The following is a 21,669-nucleotide window of genomic DNA, read 5'->3' on the forward strand; positions in this document are numbered from 1 at the left end:
GCAGTCGGAATCGTCTTTTTAATTATGAATATGAACCTATTACCTATATCACCACTCCCCTCCCTCTTCCCCCTCCCTCTCCCTCCCTCTCTCTCTCTCTCTCTCTCTCCCTCCCTCTCTCTCTCTCTCTCTCTCTCTCCCTCTCTCTCTCTCTCTCATAACATCTTCATTCCGTCCGGTACTTGTCCACACTTATAACAAGTTTCTCCTGCCTCAAGGACAGTCTTTGCACATTCTTGACAATACAGTGCCTCCGAGTGACCACGTCCATTATGTGTGGGCGTGAGTCTAGCGGTAGCCAACCCACAAATCCGACAGAGCATAGGAGCAGGAATAGAAGTCGGAGGTGACGGTATGAAATGGGTAATAGGTCGTACGTACGGTCGCTGATATTGCTCCTTACTCGCGAAAAACTTGTGCTGTTGGCTGACAGGCGGGGCACTTGTTGGTGGGTGTGGCCATAAAGTAGGCGTGGCTTTGGGCGAGTCAGTCCTGAAACAAATATCACATAAGTCGAATTCACATACTTGACAGTGGTGCATTTTAGCCAAAGGATTTGTCGTGCTTCGCTTGCAATTATCACAGTGCCAGGCTCCGCCTACATCTGGGTAGACTGTTAGTGGGTCGCTAAGGTGCAGGGGGTGGGCGGGGTGGAGTGGGTGTGGTTTCGGCGGGGCCTGGAAACACTCGGAGCACATGTAAAAACGGCAGCTCGGGAACCGACACGAGTAATAAAACTGGGAGTATATTTGTAAGGAGCACACCGAACAGTTTTTAAAATCTTCCCCTCTCTCTTTCTCTACCAGCCCGTGTTGATGCTGGTGGTGTTTAGTCCCTTTAAAACAAGTATCACAAATGTCTTCATCGCATTGCTTACAGTGGTACAGTAACCATAATTTATCACCGTGAGTCCCTTCTTTATTGCAGGCCTCACACGACCAGCTCTTGTAGTGTCGATACTCTATGCGTGGGTCTATGGGGTAGAGGGTGTGGCTACCGTCTTGATGGAGGGCGTGGCGCCATTTTCCTTTAAAGCAGTCGGTACATAGGTCAACGTCACATCTACAATAAAATAGAATAAATTAATTACCATTTCAAATCATAATAGTTTAAGTTTAATGTGGTCACAGAAGCCAATTAAAAATGTGATAAAACTCTCTCTCTAAGAACAAAAGTGGGCGTCCCTGTATAAACACAGCTGCAGTTTCAAACTGGCTTATCTAAACTACTTCCGAGTTTAAGTCAGTACTGAAGCAAGTGCTTTTTGTAGCATTATACACTGATCCAAACACAGTTTACAATTGAACTGGTATAGTCAACTTTAAACTGTATACAGCTGTCTTTATTATTATTATTATTATTATTAAATTTATTTTGATTATTTTTGTCTTTTCCTTCTTTGTTTCCTTCTTTCCTATTCCTAAATCTAAGTGCTTTTCTTATTTTTAATAATAATAACAATATTAAATCCACCACTTACTTTTCACAGTGGTAGTTGGTCTGATTATTGCTAATACCAAATACCCTTCTACAAGCATCACAAGACCACACCCCCTTAGTCTTTGAATGACAAACATTAGATTGAGCCGGTTTCAACCGGTGGGTATGAAACGAGTGAGTATATCCTCTAAAACAATCCTCGCAACAGTCAAAGTAATCCGGTCTCTTACACTGGGTACAATGGTAGGCGTATTGGTGGGTACTATTGTCCGAACGACCGTCAAATGAACGCTGGCATATGTCACACTTCCATCTTGAGCCAAATTCTTTGTAAAGTAGCCTAGTGTCCTTTTTAATTAGTGGGTGGGGGTGGTATGGGTGATCCTGGATCCTTTCATCAGCCATTTTGTATTGAGTTTGAATTCAAAAGACTATTCAAATTTCAAATAAGAATTCTGCTGACTGGACTATATAATTAGTTGACAGCTGCTGAGTCAGCAGTTAGTGATGTGCTTTGTCAGCAATTTATTAAATAATTGCTGACAGTGCAGATTTATAAGTAAATGTCACTCGTTCCTTATAAGGAGATGTGAACATGTAGCACTTCTCTCTATAATGATATTCATAGCTTGTGGTCAGTAGCTAGTGCATCCAACCCATGATAGCCTCTCACAATTTTCTGTGTATAAAAACATCCAATCCTTGCTGACTGAATAATCAAGCCTGTCATGTATATAGTCATCACTGAGAGATGATAAAATTTTTGAATGGAGACTAACAGTCTCCTAAAAGTAAAGTAAAAGATTAGTGAATGCAATACATGAATAATGGGCACAACTATTGATAATAATATTAAGTGTTACGGCTACTGCAGGGACATATTTAGGTACATATACACAGCCAAAAATATAATCATGTTGATCAGGCCTGATTCAGCCTAAATTTAAACCAGGCCTGATATCTGGCATGGATCATGGATTTTGGACGATCAGTCCTGATACAATCATGGAGTCAGCCACAGTATACAGACATGATAAGTATCTATACTGGATCAGGCCAGACTGACTTTCGTGATTCAGCAATGCTAGCCAACAGGGCTGTACCAGTACTGATATCAGGCTTGAGTCATTAATTTTGGGCAACAGTTTGAATCAGGCCTGAATATATTTGGTTGTGTATGATGTGTAGAACTGTAGGTATGAAATCAGCACCTTATAGTGGAATCAGACCTGATCACCATAAGTTGCTGATTTAGGCATGATAATAATTAGTTGTTTAGTGTTCCATAACAAATATCTCTCTCTCTCTTTTCTTTTCTTATTAAGATTCTGTTGTCTCTGAGCTTGCAGCAGATCACAGTTTAGAAGGAATCATTAAAGTATCACTGCAGTTGCTATCACGCACCAACGTCAAAGGTAGAGCACATCAAGATCAAAGAAGCTGGAAACTTTCAAGGGTCTAAACATTCACAAATGTCACTCAATCAATGTAGAAAAGTCTTTTTGTGCAAATTGTACATTTAAAAGGCTACAAATAATATTGAGCTGGTCTGCATGGGTGATCTATAAAAAATCATAGATTCATGTAAATGTTAATAAGTAGCCTGCAGATAGACAATTATGAAAGTTGTTCCCCTTGAAAGTATTCAACGTTATTATACACATACAGGATTATTGTTTCAAATCATTTCAATCTGTATAGGTATTATAGTACTGACTGATGGTGTGGGTGGGTTTGCCACGCCTACTTCAATGCATACCATAGTTTCTCAATTAAGAACCACTAATGTTAGCTGTTGGGTCGTTTTATGCGGGGGCGGTACCAGCCCAAGAATATCGCTAGGGGCCGTAGTTGATACTCAGTCTCTGGAACATTTAACAAAATCATGTAATGGGTGTATCTTAAATCCAGCAAAAGTATAATTTAAACTATGAAATTTAAATTAATTTTTTGGGAATTTTTTAGATACTAAATTCAGTTTCTTCTCCTGATGAAGGGCCTGTAGAAATTAACTTGATACAAAAATGTATTTTGATGTGGTCGCTTCAGTGCTCGGCATGGGAGGGGCGTGTTGGGGGCGTGGCACTTCAGAGCTCCGCCTATGAAGACCCTTTCGTACCTCAGACGGAATACAAGTATCAGAGATCTCTATTTAAAGCCCCTGGAATGAGGTAGTTAATTAATAAAATTGCATTTGAATTAGAAGTTATTTCTTAGAGTCATTGGTTGTCGGATCAGGGAAGGTTTTCTAATTAAGAGTATCTTGCTTAACGGTAAGGAATTATTTCTTTCTCGTTGAAGTACAGTGTGCATGTATGTTTTTTAGAAAGGGAAATTGAGATTGTGATGGAGCTGCTATGGCAACCAAACGTTACAATACAATACACAGTCCAAACTGTAAGAAAGAAATTTTGCAAATTAAACTAAATAAATAAAATTAATGATATTTTTCTTTCTTTCTAGTCGTTCCCATTATCTGATGTAGATTTCTATCATTCTGTCATTACAATTTCTTTTTCTGCTCCATATCATTTCGTGAGAGACTTTCTCAGCGAATCGGATCCAAGAACAGCTCTACCTCAGTAAACAAACTAACTATGAACAATTACACATGCAAACAAGTTTATAATTATGCATGTATACCGTATAGCTTGATATTTTCGTGGGTCGATATTTTCGTGGTTTGCTCCTAGTGGGGCAATTCGTGGTTTAATTTTCGTGGTTGACAGTTTACATAGCCTGTAAGGGGATGGCACTTCAATGATTTCGTGGGTTTAAATTTCGTGGGCAGCCCATAACCACAAAAATCACGAAATTTACATTCCACGAAAATTTCAAGCTATACGGTATGTACATGTACAGTGTGTATGTACTTATTTTAAAATAAATGGTTGATTTATTTTTTATTTAATTTCTAGTGCTACTGCCCTAAGAAGGTTCAAGCAATCACTTAAAAGGTATGTTTTAGTTCAGATTTTGTCTATTTTTATTCTCCTCTCTCTCCCTCCCTCTTTCTCTTCCTTGCAGTCTAACTCATTCTGATGAAGTTCTATTTCATCTCCTCTCCTTCTCTTCAGTGGCTGATTATTACAAGTTTCCCCAGAGTATTCTCGATGGTATGCCTCTTTTAACAATACCACCAAACCAGTCTAAACCGGTTTTAGCCATCAACACTGATGGAGAAGACAAGTAAGTACTAAATAATAATAATGAACATGTTAGATTATTTTTTAATATTATTTTGTACATGAATTATCATAAATTTTTCTCTCTCTGTCCCTCTCCCCAGATCTCTCCTAACTCTAGCTAACTACTGGAAGTCATTATCAACCCTTGACTTCAATCATTGGACCCATTGGTTCCATTCTTATAAGATACCACTGGTCCTCCATCAAGACTCCTCCCTCCCCCTTCACATTGTCTGCCCCTCCCCTACTGGTCGATACTCCTCTGTACAGTGTAGGGTCTCAGCCTCGAAACTTTACTCATCACTTCGTATCTGGAGTACTCTAGTATTACAAGAGAGTCATTCATATGTTCGTATACTGCCTGATCCTAAAACCCCAGCCTATTTCTGTATTGCACGGCTGGTCCAGATGCAGCCTTGCATGTTGATACATTTGGGTTTTATAGAGGGGACCCCGTGGGACCTTCAACAAGAGGTGAAGGCCTCGTTAAAAGGTTTGATAGCTGGTTTAAAGCTCTCACTAGCCACTACTGATCAATCATCAATAAAGGGTTCGCGTCATAATAAGAAGAGAGGGAGTAGTGTAGCCATACCCCAGCAGCCTTGTGCCACACTCATTAATAAACAGTTGCAGCGTTCCCTCGTCAGCTATCAGCTAGGGGAACGAGGGGAGGTTCCCCTTCAGTGGGGCTACATGAACCATCATCGCTGGCAGTGGAAGGTCTCGCAGCCACACCCACAGTTGCTCATGGCGTTGCTACGGCGACGGATACAGGAAGGGTTTATCATTGCCAGTGCTCATAATGGGATAGTTACGTTAGTAGTGGAGATAAAAGTGAAAGTAAGAACAATAATTAGTGTATATGTTTTATATAGTATAAGGACATCAATGTGTATCAGAAAATGTAATAAAAATTTGGGGTAATTCCGGAGCCATTTTTTGGAAAAAACCATGGGCTATAGCCTTGGGTATTTTTCAGAATTTCGGTGTTTTCTTAAAATGGCCGTAACTCAAAAAATTAAAGTCGGAATCAGCTCAAACTTTCTACAGAGCACAAGGACAGCAACATGTATTAGAAAATGTAATAAAAATGTTTTTTGTATATTTTTATAGCAACCCTACTCAACTACAGTCCAGTCTTCCTTACTACAGTACGTCATTAGTCCACTTTCTTCCTCCAAGAATACACTCAGTTCTTCTGGATCATTCTCTACTGAACTGTGGATAGAGCCACAGTACCTGACCATTGATCAAACACCAGAAGGACTTAAATATTTGCAAGAGAAAAATGTACTCGATGCCCACTATGAGGTAAATATTAAGCTACTTTGTACATGTACATCCAGTGAAGAGGTCGTGCATGGATGTACTGTAAAATTCTGCCGTGTTGTTTTATATTGTATCTGCTCAATGATATATGGTTGCTGTAAACAGGCAATATAAAAACTATCAATTGCAAAAAATCAACAAAAAAATACTAATTTGTAATATCTACCAATATTTCTGACTGCATTATTATATTGTTAAAGTAATACTGTATATTAAAGTCTGCTCTCCTTTCTTATTCTTCTTGTAGATTCACAGTGTTGATGTGCAAGTCTTAACTGCTTTGTGCAGTTTTTTGGAATATTCTCCAGCTCCTTCTCCTTCCATTCCGTCCCCTCTTGAGTGTGAGGCCTCCTCTTATGACCAGTTTGACTCAGGCCAGCTGGTAGAGATTCAATTTAACCTCTCTTCACTGTATCCTAAGAGTCACGTGACTGCATTCACTTTTTCAGCTTTCACTGAAAGTAAGAGAGAGAAGGAGAGAGAAAAGAAAGAGAGATGAGGAAATTTTGATAGTGAAAAATATAATTTTATCCAGAACATTGACATAGTTTTTCAGTACATGTAAATGCTATTATTTTATCTTTATTATTGATTTATTTGTTTTTTTGTTTGTTTGTTTGCTTGTTTGTTTATTTAAATTGTTTGTTTATTTTCAGGAAATCTCACTACTTCTCCTATTACACTGGATAATTGTTCCCCTCAAAACCGAAACCTCCACAGCAGTTTCATTGACCAGCTACTCCTGCTCTCCTGTACCAGTATACCTGTGCATGACTCCGCCCTCATCCTTAACAGGTTAAAGTCGTCAGACCAGTTGAGCCAGTTTGTCAAGTTGTTTGACCCCGCCCACGAAGGATCACGCCTACTCTGGCGATGCTTTGCCTCCAGTAAAGGAGAAACTCTCTCGATTATTTTTACACCTTGTTTTCTCTGTCCCACATCCGATCTTACCTCCCTCTGTCTCCCTGTTGTTGTCATGGTTACTAACCTCTCCGCTTTACTTGGTCCTGATAAACTAGGGGGTGTGGTCGAGCCCCTCCCACCAGACGCATACATTGAAGAATTATTCAAGAGCGAGGGGGCCCATGAAGCCACACCCCCGATAATTAAAGACTTGAGGAAATCCTTAAAATACATTCATAAACTATCGTATCTCCATTCTCTTCAGTTCAGTCTCCAGCAGTCCGTTAGTGTGGATGAGGATGACCTAAAGCAGGGACTTAGTGTCTGCCATGTTACCAGTGTACCGGTTGACATCACTCCGCTACTGGTCGGGGTTTGTCACCATGTTTGCTTCAGTAGGGGAGAAGGAGGAGAGAAAGGAGAGATGGTTTCTTCTGATAGTTTATCTGTTCTGTTGGAGCTTCTTGGGGACCAGAGGCGTAGTTCTTATCGAATGGTTTCTTTAATTGAATCCGGAGAGGAGGAGGGGGAGAAGGAGGAGGGGAAAGGGGAGGAGTTGTGTGTCACGAGGGAAGAAGAGGTCTCAGTGTTATTGAGTCTCTTCTTGTCTGGGCTTGGTTTTAAGTTGATCAAGAATGGGAGGTATTTCTGGTTAGAGAAACAGACTAATGCTAGCTACACATTTCAAAAAGAGGTGAGTCCTCATACTTGTAAATGTATGTGTACATATTTTACATCATTCTATAGTACTCATTCTGTAGTAGATCTAAATGTACACTTGTAATTTTAATAGTACGCATGTATAACTATAATTGCGCCTAATCAATTGCTCAATTAATGAAGCAGAGTATAGTAAATAGTTAAGCTAATAAAAATTAACAGTCAATATAATCACTACAAGGTATGACAGACTGTAATATTGAAATGATATAATATATCAGCACAATGTAAACACACTTATGTGTGTAGGGGACAGTATTTAATTGTTACGACGAGTTTTCATCTCTGAGAACTGCAGAGTAGTCGTCTTCCAACTCCACCACTTAATTCCTTGATCACTGCTAGTTGAAGTATCAAAATATTGACCATTAAGACTTGAATGATAGCAGGTATGATACCACCAGGCACCAGTGTAGGACTGAGCACAGTTACCTCCTGACCATGCATCATTATCATTATCATATGTACTGAATCTCCTTCCATAATGCCACAACAGACTGTCCCCAGCAGTACCAGAATATCCTTCTGCTGTTAGTATATATTCAGTACTACCATCACCAATACTGAATGTAGAGTAGTTAGCATAAGCTGTGTCATTATCAAAGTCTTCCAGGTCCACTCTTAGTGTGTTTGATCTTTCTTTAGTAAGGCGATAGATCTTGCTCAATCCTAACCAAAACTCACCAGTAAGGTCACCAAATCCATTCTCATAGTCAGTCCAGTTCCTATAGAAATCAACAGATCCATCTTCTCTCCTCTGAAATAAAGTCCATCCACCACCATCAGTCTCCATATCACAGTATACCTATGACCCAATATAGTGTATCATAAATGATAAACTTAAACTAACTTCAAATTGAGTCCCTCCATCAGGATTAACAGTATAAACACCACTTGCATTATTACCATACTCAAACAAGCTCTTACAATCACTGATATCTATTTTTATAATGTCAGTATTATATATTATTAAACTATTAATTTATTTACCTTGTGGACAGGCTTGTGGCCATACATCAGGACATACCATGATAGTCTTCACTCTTCCTTCTCTCATACGAATAGTCTGTCCTAAGTTACTGCTGTTACAGCATGTCCTTATATACAGTGATGGTTCATGTTTAAAATCAGCCCTACAATAAGATCCTTCTCCTTCATCAATGGTAACTAGTAAGGACAGTAACAGGAACAACATCATAAAGATGGACATCTTTAACACTTTACTGGAAAGCAAGGATTGGAATTTGAAGCATGTATTGAAAGTTTATGCTTCTGATTGTCTTACAATATGACCTGTAAACTCCAGCATTTTTTCAATCTCTTAGCTACACCCAAAATTAAGTCACACTGCCCACACTCTTAATTACATTTGGTAAAAGAATTTGTGAATAAAAATGCATTGACCAGTGCTCTGCTCATTAGACTCTTAACTGATTCCTTATAATACTAACATGCAGCTTTTAGTCTTGAGAAGTGACACTTTGTTGGTCATTTTTAGAATAAAGTTATTTTATACAGTAAAGAATATAATTGGTACACTAGATACTGTCCATTAAATGGAGGTGTCTGCTATAGCTTATAGAAAGTGCCTGTTAAGGGTGGCTTTACTGCATATACTGTGCTTTTAAAATCTTGCTTGTTCAAAATTTGCTTCATTCTAATACAATTTTTTAATAATGAGTTAAAATTATAATAAAAAAGTAAATATTCTAATCACTACATCTACAAGGTATGACACACTGCAATATTGAAAATTTGAAATAATAAGTCACTGCTAAGTATACACACTTTTCTGTGAGGAACAGTATTTAATTATTACAACTAGTTTTAATTTCAGTGAAATCAAGATTATAGTATCCTTTCCAATCCCTCCAAGTAGTGGCATCATCATTATTACCTCCATAATAATAAGGACCATTAAGATTTGAACGTTCACAGTGCATACCGCTATACCACCAGGCACCAGTGTAGGTCTCAGCACAGTTTTCATTTAACCTGTGATCATTATCATTATCTCTTGCAGTGAATCTCCTTCCGTTATGATACCAGGGTAGCAGTACCAGAGTATCCTCCTACTGTTAGTATATATGGTGGTTAGTATTATATGTGGTGGCAATGTCTGGTAGCCACCACATATTGCTGGAATTTTTGCTTCAATTTTTTATAACTGATGAAAGGAAATAACAAATGCTACATGTACAGTAGATAAAAAGTCAATATTTATTCTTATCACTACAAGGCATGACAGGATGTATTATTGAAATGACATAATGTTATATCACCACAATGTAAACACACATGGAGGGGCAATATTTCAATTGTTACGACGAGTTTCCATCTCTGTGAACTTGAGGGTTTCATATCCTTTCCAGTCTTGCCAAGTAATAGCATCATCATCACGTACATTTGCTTTACGATAACGACTGTTAAGATTTGAACGATCACAGCTTCTATACCACCAGGCACCAGTTGTCCTCTGAGCACAGTTACTTGATAAATCATCATTATCATTATCTTTTGTACTGAATCTGCTTCCATTATGATATGCTAAACTATCCCCAGCAGTACCAGAGTATCCCCCTACTGTTAGTATATATTCAGTACTACCATCACTAATATTGAATGTAGAGTAGTTAGCATAAGTTGTGTTCCCCTCAAAGTCTCCCAGGTCCACTCTTAGTGTGTTTGATCCTTCTTTAGTAAGACGATGAATCTTGCTCAATCCTAACCAAAACTCACCAGTAAGATCACCAAATCCATTTTCATAGTCAGTCCAGTATCTATAGAAATCAACAGATCCATCTTGTCTCCTCTGAAATACAGTCCATCCACCACCATCAGTCTCCATATCACAGTATACCTGTGATTCAATAGTGTATGATTGCAAATTACTCAGTTTTTAACTAACTTCAAATGGAGTCCCTCCATCAGGATTAACAGTATAAACACCACTTGTAGTATTACCATCCTCAAACAAGCCCTTACAGTCTCTTATATCTATAATACAATTATTAAACACTCCTACTATTATTGCAGTACCTTTTGGACAAGACTTTGGATGTACATTAGGACATAAAATATATTGTGTTATACCAGTCTCTTGGATAGAAAAAGCCTGTCCTAAGTTACTGCTGTTACAGCATGTCCTTATATACAGTGATGGTTCATGTTTATATCCAGTACTAGCCATACAATAGGATCCTTCTCCTTCATCAATAGTAACTATTAAAGACAGCAACAGCAACATAAAAATGAACATCTTTGACATTTTTCACTAGACTGTTCGTGATTTGGACAAGGACTAGAATTGAAAGCAGAACTAGGCTTCTGTTGCTGTTTATTAGCTAACATTATGTCACATTGCCGACCACACTCTTAGTTAGCTTGTAGTTATGGTGTTACTCTACCACTGTCTTGATAATACTGCATGAATGTGAGTATTTTATAATGAGTGCATGCTATACATGAATGCTTATGCAATATTAACTGTTACTGTAGTTAATTGCTATTTCAGTCTTCATTTTTTTCTCTCTTTTTTTCTCTCTTTCCTTGTTAATTAAATGTTCAGTATGTACTATGATCATGTCTTGTTTTATGCTACTCTCAGTCAATGGTATGCATAGATCAATTGTGTCAATTCTTTAACTTAAACTATTAGCATTAATTGTTTATGTGTATAGTTGTAGTAGATATATTAGACAGATACACTTCTAGTATTTTTTGTCTTAGTGGGACAAGCTAAGGCTTATCCCAATTAATTAATATTGACAATAATGGACTAATGAATTTCATGTAGTACATCAGCCCCGCCTATGTAGTAGAAACCAATTTTTATTGTATTACTGTTAATAAAAAAGTAATGGCAAATAATCACTACAAGGTATGACAGACTGTAATATTGAAATGACGTAATAATATATCAACACAAATTAAACACACTTGTGGGTGTGGGGGACAGTATTTAATTGTTACGACGAGTTTTCATATCTGAGAACTGCAGAGTAGTTGGTATCCAGCTCCACCACTTAATCCCTTGATTAGCACTAGTTGAAGTATTAAAATAACGATCATTAAGACTTGAATGATAGCAGCTATTATACCACCAGGCACCAGTGTAGTATAGAGCACAGCTACCTCTTGACCATAGATCATTATCGTTATCTACTGTACTGAATTTCCTGCCATTATGATAGGCCAGACTATCCCCAGCAGTACCAGAGTATCCTCCTACTGTTAGTATATATTCAGTACTACCATCACTAACATTAAATGTAGAGTAGCTAGCATAAGTTGTGTTTCCCTCAAAGTCTTCCAGGTCCACTCTTAGTGTGTTTGATCCTTCGTTAGTAAGACGATGAATCTTGCTCAATCCTAACCAAAACTCACCAGTAAGGTCACCAAATCCATTCTCATAGTCAGCCCAACCTCTAAAAAAATCAACAGATCCATCTTGTCTCCTCTGAAATACAGTCCATCCACCACCATCAGTCTTCATATCGCAGTATACCTGTGATGCAATATAGTGTATCATTATAAATGATGAAGGATTTAGCTAACTTCAAATGGAGTCCCTCTATCAGGATTAACAGTATAAACACCACTTGTAGTATTACCATCCTCAAACAAGCTCTTACAATCACTGATATCTAGTTTATAGTGTCAGTATATTATTAATGTTTTAACTATTAGTTTATTTACTTAGTGGTGGACAGGCTTGTGGCCTTACATCAGGACATACCATGATAGTCTTCACTCTTCCTTCTCTCTTACGAATAGTCTGTCCTAAGTTACTGCTGTTACAGCATGTCCTTATATACAGTGATGGTTCATGTTTATTTCCAGTACAATCAGCCATACAATAAGATCCTTCTCCTTCATCAATGGTAACTAGTAAGGATAGCAACAGCAACATCATAAAGATGGACATCTTTAACACTTCACTAGAAAACAAAGATTGGAATTTAAAGCATGTATTGAAAGTTTATGCATCTGCATCTGATTGTTTTACAATATGAGTTATAAACTCCAGCATTTTTTCAATCACTTATATGGCTACACCCCAAAATTAATTTACACTGCCCACACTCTTAATTACATTTGGTAGAAACAATTTTTGTAAAAAAAAAGGATTGACCTGCAGTTCTCTGCTCATTAGACTTATAACTGAGTCCTTATAATAGTACTAACAGCTTTTAATTTTCAGAAGTAACACTTTGTTGGTCATTTTTAGAATAAAGTTATTTATGCATTAAGGAATGTCACTGGTGCACTAGACTAGGTGCTGTTCATTAAATGGAGGTGTCTGCTATAGTTTACAGAAAGTGCCTGTTAAGAGTGGCTTTACTGTATATACTGTGCTTTTGAAATCTTGGTTGTTCAAAATTTGCTTCGTTGTAATACAATTTTTCAATAATGGGTTCAAATTCTTATAATAAAAAAGTAAATATTCTAATCACTACATCTACAAGGTATGACACACTGCAATATCGAAAATTTGAAATAATAAGTCACCACTAAGTATGCACACTTTTCTGTGAGGAATAGTATTTAATTATTACGACGAGTTTTCATTTCAGTGAAATCGAGATTATAGTATCCTTTCCAATCTTGCCAAGTAGTGGCGTCATCATTATAACCTCCATACAAATAAGGACCATTAAGATTTGAACGATCACACTCGTTATACCACCAGGCACCATTGCGTTCAGCAGCACAGTTATGATACCAGTTATCATTATCATTATCTATTGTACTGAATCTCCTTCCATTATGATAGGCCAGACTATCCCCAGCAGTACCAGAGTATCCTCCTACTGTTAGTATATATTCAGTACTACTGTCACTAATACTGAATGCAGAGTAGTTAGCATAAGCTGTGTCTCCATGATGGTCTTCCAGGTCCACTCTTAGTGTGTTTGATCCTTCTTTAGTAAGATGATGAATCTTGCTCAATCCTAACCAAAACTCACCAGTAAGGTTACCAAATCCATTCTCGTAGTCAGTCCAACCTCTACGAAATAAAACAGATCCATCTTGTCTCCTCTGAAATACAGTCCATCCACCACCATCAGTCTCCATATCACAGTATACCTGTGATCCAATAGTGTATAATTATAAAGTATAATACAATTAACATTACTTGGAAAGCTGGTCCATTATCTGGTTTTACAGGATATACTCCATTTTGTTTCATTCCCAGTTCTTTCCATGCTTTACAATCAGTTGGCATTACACACACTGCATGTATGTATGTATTATTAATAATTATTGTACAATAGTTATTTACCTGGTGGAGCATTAACTGTAGTATTTGGAGAAGAAAGATACTCAAAAGTAACCATTGGAGAGGGAGAAGGTGATGGTGATGAAGAGGGAGAAGGTGAAGGTGATGGTGATGGTGTCTCATCATCAGGACAGTTTCCATTGACAGTATTAATAATAACAATTATTATCATTAAACTGTACATCAGTTTACCAGCTAACATCATCTCAGTATAGTATCTTTATTATATACTTATTAAGATAATGTGATAGGTTATCAGTTGATGTTACTGTAGTGAAAGTTCTCTCCTTTTATAATAAACTCACTGACACTAGCTCCGTGACTAGTGGACTATAAAGATTGAACAACATTTTGTTGACTTTTAGTAACATTGTACTGAACATCAACACATCTCTTTCAGTCTTTAAATTTAGACTAAGTGTACTTACCTCAGTGCTAGCAGAAGGAGAGAGTACACATGTACATGTATGCATAGCAAAACTCAATGGAATGTTTATTTTCTAATTAATAACATTATTTTCATTTTTATTGTTGCAAACATGCCACCTGGAGCTATAACTTGTATAATGTAATGCATGTGTGTGTCTATGGCAGTACTAACATATGTATAGGTATGAGGTATTTGAAGCTTGTTACACAATCAACTTTGTCAACCAAAATGCAAGATATGTATCTTGTTTTTGTTTACTTTGCTTGATCCCCACTGTGTTTATGCAGTTACTCTACCAATGTGTTGATAATACTGCATGAATGTGAGTATTTTATAATGAGTGCATGCTATACATGAATGCTTATGCACTATCAACTGTTACTGTAGTTAATGGCTATTTTAGTCTTCATTTTTTCTCTCTTTTTTTCTCTCTCTCCTTCAGTGTTAATTAAATGTTCAGTACATGTATTATGATCATACCTTGTTTTATGCTACACTCAGTCAATGGTATACATAGATCAATTGTGTTGATTCTTTAACTTAAACTATTAGCATTAATTGTTTATGTGTATAGTTGTAGTAGATCTATTAGAGAGATGCACTTCTAGTATTTTTGTCTTAGTGGGACAAGCTGAGACTCTCCCCCAATTAACTAATATTGACAATAATTGACATAATGTAATGGATTTCATCAACCACTCTTGATTTCATGTATAAACTTGCCTCCTCCCACATTAGCCCCACCTCTGTAGAAGAAATCGATTATCATTATTTATTACAATTAATAATAAAAATATATAATGGCAAATAATCACTACAAGGTATGACAGACTGTAATATTGAAATGACATAATAATATATCAGCACAATGTAAACACACTTATGTATGTGGGGGACAGTATTTAGTTGTTTTGACGAGTTTTCATTTCTGTGAACTGCAGAGTTGTTGGTATCCAAATCCACCACCTAATTCCTTGACCAATGATGATTGAAGTATTAAAATAACGACCATTTAGATTTGAATAATAGCATCTATAATACCACCAGGCACCAGTGAATCCTTGAGCACAGTTACCTCCTGATTCATCATTATCATTATCATATGTAGTGAATCTGCTTCCATTATGATACCACAGACCATCCCCAGCAGTACCAGAGTATCCTCCTACTGTTAGTATATATTCAGTGTTACCATCACTAATACTGAATGTAGAGTAGTTAGCATATGTTTCATTCCCCTCAAAGTCTCCCAGGTCCACTCTTAGAGTGTTTGATCCTTCTTTAGTAAGACGACGAATCTTGCTCAATCCTAACCAAAACTCACCAGTAAGGTCACCAAATCCATTCTCATATTCAGTCCAGTTCCTATAGAAATCAACAGATCCATCTTCTCTTCTCTGAAATACAGTCCATCCACCACCATCAGTCTCCATATCACAGTATACCTGTGATACAATGGTATATCATTATAAATGATGAAGGATTACTTTAGCTAACTTCAAATGGAGTCCCTCCATCAGGATTAACAGTATAAACATCACTTACATTATTACCATTCTCAAACAAGCTTTTACAATCACTGATATCTAGTGTATAGTGTTAGTATTATTAATGTTTTAACTATTAGCTTATTTACTTAGTGGTGGACAGGCTTGTGGCCTTACATCAGGACACAAGGTAATAGTCTTCACTCTTCCTTCTTTCATACGTATAGTCTGTCCTAAGTTACTGCTGTTACAGCATGTCCTTATATACAGTGATGGTTCATGTTTATATCCAGTACAATCAGCCATACAATAAGATCCTTCTCCTTCATCAATGGTAACTAGTAAGGACAGCAACAGCAGCATCATAAAGATGATCATCTTTGACATTTTACGATTCGAAGGACTGGGATTTGTGTGATTATTTTGGTGTTTATTGTTGTGATGAGCAAAATTTAAACTGTGTATATAAGATCTAATTTGTTTAGAAAAGCAGAAACTTTCATAATGCATGCTACGAATGTGTTTCCTTTATGTCTTGTTGCTGCTAGATCTATAGTGCTGTAGATAGTCTAACCAGATCTTCAGTACATACTTAACTACTACTGTGTTAGAAAAGTATATGCATGTAGGGTCTCTTGTTTTATTCTCTGTGTCTCTTATTATAAATTAATAAACCAATATATTTGATACTATTTTAAATATATAGTGACACATTTTTTAGTTCTATTATTTTTAAATAATTTTTGTGAAGTATCATTGACTGTAATATTAAAATGGCATGCATAATAATATAATCAGCACAATGTGTATGGGGAAAGTATTTTAATTGTTACAATGAGTTTTCATCTCTGTGAACTTAAGGCTATGGTATCCTTTTCAGTCTTGCCAAGTAATAGCATCATCATTATAACCTTTACCAATATAAGGACCATTAAGATTTGCACACTCACACTCGCTACCACTATACCACCAGGCACTATTGCGTTCTTGAGCACAGTTATCTCCTGTTGCATCATTATCATTATCAAATGTACTGAATCTGCTTCCATTATGATATGCTAAACTATCCCCAGCAGTACCAGAGTATCCTCCTACTGTTAGTATATATTCAGTACTACCATCACTAACATTAAATGTAGAGTAGTTAGCATAAGTTGTGTTATCATCAAAGTCTTCCAGGTCCACTCTTAGTGTGTTTGATCCTTCTTTAGTAAGACGATGAATCTTGCTCAATCCTAACCAAAACTCACCAGTAAGATCACCAAATCCATTCTCATAGTCAGTCCAGTTCCTATAGAAATAAACAGATCCATCTTGTCTCCCCTGAAATACAGTCCATCCACCACCATCAGTCTCCATATCACAGTATACCTGTGATCCAATATAGTGTATCATTATAAATGATGAAGGATTTAACTAACTTCAAATGGAGTCCCTCCATCAGGATTAACAGTATAAACACCACTTGTAGTATTACCATCCTCAAACAAACTCTTACAATCAATGATATCTATTTTTATAGTGTCAGTATTATATATTATTAAACTATTAGTTTATTTACCTGGTGGACAGGCCTGTGGCCTTACATCAGGACATACCATGATAGTCTTCACTCTTTCTTCTCTCATACGAATAGTCTGTCCTAAGTTACTGCTGTTACAGCGTGTCCTTATATACAGTGATGGTTCATGTTTATTTCCAGTACAATCAGCCATACAATAAGATCCTTTTCCTTCATCAATGTTAACTAGTAAGGACAACAACATCATAAAGATGGACATCTTTAACACTTCACTAGAAAGCAAGGATTGGAATTTAAAGTATGTATTGAAAGTTTATGCATCTGCATCTGATTGTTTTACAATATGACTTATAAACTCCAGCATTTTTTCAATCACTTATATGGCTACATCCCAAAATTAATTTACACTGCCCACACTCTTAATTACATTTGGTAGAAACAATTTTTGTAAAAAAAAGGATTGACCTGCAGTGCTCTGCTCATTAGACTTATAACTGATTCCTTATAATAGTACTAACAGCTTTTAATTTTCAGAAGTAACACTTTGTTGGTCCTTTTTAGAATAAAGTTTATTATGCATTAAGGAATGTCACTGGTGCACTAGACTAGGTGCTGTCCGTTAAATGGAGGTGTATTCTATAGCTTATAGAAAGGCCTGCTTTACTGTATACTGTGCTTTTAAAACCTTGCTTGTTCAAAATTTGTTTCATTCTAATACAATTCTTTAATTTTAATAATGAGTTAAAATTTTATAATAAAAAAGTAAATATTCTAATCACTACATCTACAAGGTATGACACACTGCAATATCGAAAATTTGAAATAATAAGTCACCACTAACTATACACACTTTTCTGTGAGGAACAGTATTTAATTATTACGACGAGTTTTCATTTCAGTGAAATCGAGATTATAGTATCCTTTCCAAGCTTGCCAAGTAGTAGCATCATGATTATGACCTCCATACAAATAACGACCATTAAGATTTGAACGATCACACTGTATATGAAAACCCTTATACCACCAGGCACCATGGCGCTCATGACCACAATTACCTGCTGTATTAACACGATTGTCATTATCTTCTGTACTGAATCTGATTCCATTATGAAAGGCCAGACTATCCCCAGCAGTACCAGAGTATCCTCCTACTGTTAGTGTATAATCAGTACTACTACCACTAATACTGAATGTGGAGTAGTTAGCATAAGCTGTGTTTCCATGATGGTCTCCCAGGTCCACTCTTAGTGTGTTTGATCTTTCTTTAGTAAGACGATGAATCTTTCTCAATCCTAACCAAAACTCACCAGTAAGGTTACCAAATCCATTCTCATAGTCAGTCCAACCTCTGTAGAAATCAACAGATCCATCTTGTCTCCTCTGAAATACAGCCCATCCACCACCATCAGTCTCCATATCACAGTATACCTGTGATTCAATAGTGTAATAATGAAATATAATACAATTAAATATTACTTGGAAAGCTGGTCCACTATCTGGTTTTATAGGATATACTCCATTTTGTTTAATTCCCAGTTCTTTCCATGCTTTACAATCAGTTGGCATTACACACACTGCATGTATGTATGTATTATTAATAATTATTGTACAATAGTTTATTTACCTGGTGGAGCATTAACTGTAGTATTTGGAGAAGAAAGATACTCATAAGTAACCATTGGAGAGGGAGAGGGAGAAGGAGTTGGTGTTTGGGAAGGTGATGGAGAGGGTGATGGAGAAGGTGAAGGTGATGGTGTCTCATCATCAGGACAGTTTCCATTGACAGTATTAATAATAACAATTATTATCATTAAACTGTACATCAGTTTACCAGCTAACATCATCTCAGTATAGTATCTCTATTATATACTTATTAAGATAATGTGATAGGTTATCAGTTGATGTTACTGTAGTGATATTTCTCTCCTTTTATAATAAACTCACTGACACTAGCTCCATGACTAGTGGACTATAAAGATTGAACAACATTTTGTTGACTTTTAGTAACATTGTACTAAACATCAACACATCTCTTTCAGTCTTTAAATTTAGACTAAGTGTACTTACCTCAGTGCTAGCAGAAGGAGAGAGTATACATGTACATGTATGCATAGCAAAACTCAATGGAATGTTTATTTTCTAATTAATAACATTATTTTCATTTTTATTGTTGCAAACATGCCACCTGGAGCTATAACTTGTATAATGTAATGCATGTATGTGTGTCTATGGCAGTATTGGCAGTATAACTATTTGTATAGGCAGGGTATTTGAAGCTTGTCACACAATCAACTTTATCAACCAAAATGCAAGATATGTATCTTGTTTTTGTTTACTTTGCTTGATCCCCACTGTGTTTATGCAGTTACTCTACCAATGTTGGGATATACTGCATGAATGTGAGTATTTTATAATGAGTGCATGCTTTACATGAATGCTTATGCACTATTAACTGTTACTGTAGTGTTAATGGCTATTTCTTCACTTTTTCTCTCTATCCTTCCACTACTGTTAATTAAATCTTTAGTATGTATTATGATCATACCTTGTTTTTTGCTACACTCAGTCAATGGTATACATAGATCAATTGTGTTGATTCTTTAACTTAAACTATTAGCATTAATTGTTTATGTGTTTAGTTGTAGTAGATCTATTAGACAGATGCACTTCTAACTTAATATTGACAATAATGGACTAATGAATTTCATGTAGCACACCAGCCCCGCCTGTGTAGTAGAAACCAATTGTTATTATTATTTATTGCTATTAATAAAAAATTAATGGCAAATAATCATTACAAGGTATGACAGACTTTAATATTGAAATGGCATAATAATATATCAGCACAATGTAAACACACTTATGTGTGGGGGACAGTATTTAATTGTTTCAACGAGTTTTCATCTCTGAGAACTGCAGAGTAGTGGTCTTCCAACCATACCACTTAATTCCTTGACTATTACTACTTGAAGTATTAAAATATTGACCATTAAGGCTTGAATGATAGCAGGTATGATACCACCAGGCACCAGTGTAGTACTGAGCACAGTTAAATACTGATGCTGCATCATTATCATTATCATATGTACTGAATCTCCTTCCATAATGCCACAACAGACTGTCCCCAGCAGTACCAGAGTATCCTCCTACTGTTAGTATATATTCAGTACTACCATCACTAACACTGAATGTAGAGTAGTTAGCATAAGCTGTGTCATTATCAAAATCTCCCAGGTCCACTCTTAGTGTGTTTGATCTTTCTTTAGTAAGACGATGAATCTTGCTCAATCCTAACCAAAACTCACCAGTAAGGTCACCAAATCCATTCTCATAGTCAGTCCAATTCCTATAGAAATCAACAGATCCATCTTCTCTCCTCTGAAATACAGTCCATCCACCACCATCAGTCTCCATATCACAGTATACCTGTGATCCAATATAGTCCATCATTATAAATGATGAAGGATTGCTTTAACTAACTTCAAATGGAGTCCCTCCATCAGGATTAACAGTATAAACACCACTTGTAGTGTTACCATCCTCAAACAAGCTCTTACAATTAATAATATCTATTTTATAATGTCAATATATTATTAAACTATTAGTTTATTTACCTGGTGGACAGGCCTGTGGCCATACATCAGGACAAATGATGATAGTCTTCACTCTTCCTTTTTTCGTACGAATAGTCTGTCCTAAGTTACTGCTGTTACAGCATGTCCTTATATACAGTGATGATTCATGTTTAAAATCAGCCCTACAATAAGATCCTTCTCCTTCATCAATGGTAACTAGTAAGGACAGTAACAGCAACATAAAGATGATCATCTTTGACATGTTACTATTCAAAGGACTGGAATTTGTGTGATTGCTTAGGTGTTTACTGTTGTGATAAACAAAACTTAAACTATGTATTTGTTTCTAAAAACAGAAACTTTCATAATGGATGGTATGAATGTGTTTCCTTTATGTTGGTCTTGTTACTGCTAGATCTAGTACTGTAGATAGTCTAACCAATGCTGCAGTGCCTACTTACTACTGTATTAGAAAAGTATTTGCATGTAGGGTCTCATGCTTCATTGTCTGTGTCTCTCTTTATATATTAATAAGTCAATATTTGATGAGTGTGTTTAAATAGTGACATGATAGTTCTATCACTTAAATAATTTTTGCAACTGTATTGCTATTAAGTTTATCAGATATACACTGCTAATATACACTGTTCTTTTTCATTAGAAATAAATGTACTCTGATGGTTGTATCAATCACCATTATAGCTTATTGATTCCTTTTACTCACCCACACACTATTAATTATTGTAGTTATTTTTTAATTGATTAAACAGCAATAGTCAATCTAATCACTAC

At 36.3% G+C, this 21,669-nt stretch overlaps 4 protein-coding genes and 1 long non-coding RNA gene across 5 annotated transcripts in view; 1 reads left to right on the plus strand and 4 right to left on the minus strand.

Moving 5' to 3' along the window:
* Nucleotides 1-21,669, plus strand: part of LOC105313163 (protein SZT2-like) — a 42,281-nt gene that overhangs the window by 2,158 nt on the left and 18,454 nt on the right. The window contains exons 7-18 of the mRNA XM_019997901.1: nucleotides 2,766-2,855; nucleotides 3,142-3,356; nucleotides 3,406-3,611; nucleotides 3,658-3,713; nucleotides 3,767-3,837; nucleotides 3,904-4,022; nucleotides 4,359-4,397; nucleotides 4,468-4,629; nucleotides 4,730-5,468; nucleotides 5,742-5,939; nucleotides 6,205-6,418; nucleotides 6,614-7,554. Of these exons, the coding sequence (XP_019853460.1) occupies nucleotides 2,766-2,855; nucleotides 3,142-3,356; nucleotides 3,406-3,611; nucleotides 3,658-3,713; nucleotides 3,767-3,837; nucleotides 3,904-4,022; nucleotides 4,359-4,397; nucleotides 4,468-4,629; nucleotides 4,730-5,468; nucleotides 5,742-5,939; nucleotides 6,205-6,418; nucleotides 6,614-7,554 (3,050 nt within the window). The remainder of the gene's footprint in view (nucleotides 1-2,765; nucleotides 2,856-3,141; nucleotides 3,357-3,405; nucleotides 3,612-3,657; nucleotides 3,714-3,766; nucleotides 3,838-3,903; nucleotides 4,023-4,358; nucleotides 4,398-4,467; nucleotides 4,630-4,729; nucleotides 5,469-5,741; nucleotides 5,940-6,204; nucleotides 6,419-6,613; nucleotides 7,555-21,669) is intronic.
* LOC105313158 (uncharacterized) lies at nucleotides 103-1,928 on the minus strand. Its single transcript, XM_011406347.2, has 2 exons — nucleotides 1,481-1,928; nucleotides 103-1,062 (listed from the first exon to the last, which is right to left on the minus strand). The coding sequence occupies exons 1-2, from the start codon at nucleotides 1,843-1,845 to the stop codon at nucleotides 156-158; spliced, it is 1,272 nt and encodes a 423-aa protein (XP_011404649.1). The 5' UTR covers nucleotides 1,846-1,928; the 3' UTR covers nucleotides 103-155.
* Nucleotides 9,876-10,856, minus strand: LOC105313159 (fibrinogen-like protein A). Its single transcript, XM_019997904.1, has 3 exons — nucleotides 10,620-10,856; nucleotides 10,489-10,577; nucleotides 9,876-10,440 (listed from the first exon to the last, which is right to left on the minus strand). The coding sequence occupies exons 1-3, from the start codon at nucleotides 10,846-10,848 to the stop codon at nucleotides 9,895-9,897; spliced, it is 864 nt and encodes a 287-aa protein (XP_019853463.1). The 5' UTR covers nucleotides 10,849-10,856; the 3' UTR covers nucleotides 9,876-9,894.
* Nucleotides 18,827-19,031, minus strand: LOC109582871 (uncharacterized). Its single transcript, XR_002185256.1, has 2 exons — nucleotides 18,927-19,031; nucleotides 18,827-18,876 (listed from the first exon to the last, which is right to left on the minus strand). It is a non-coding gene; the product is annotated as an uncharacterized LOC109582871 (long non-coding RNA).
* On the minus strand, nucleotides 20,177-21,150 carry LOC105313160 (fibrinogen C domain-containing protein 1-like). The gene is made up of 3 exons (XM_019997906.1): nucleotides 20,917-21,150; nucleotides 20,783-20,871; nucleotides 20,177-20,728 (listed from the first exon to the last, which is right to left on the minus strand). Exons 1-3 carry the CDS (start codon nucleotides 21,137-21,139, stop codon nucleotides 20,192-20,194), a joined length of 849 nt encoding a protein of 282 aa, XP_019853465.1. The 5' UTR covers nucleotides 21,140-21,150; the 3' UTR covers nucleotides 20,177-20,191.

Source organism: Amphimedon queenslandica, unplaced genomic scaffold (genome assembly GCF_000090795.2).
Source record: "Amphimedon queenslandica unplaced genomic scaffold, v1.1 AMPQUscaffold_13348, whole genome shotgun sequence".
Taxonomy (NCBI): Eukaryota; Metazoa; Porifera; class Demospongiae; order Haplosclerida; family Niphatidae; genus Amphimedon; species Amphimedon queenslandica.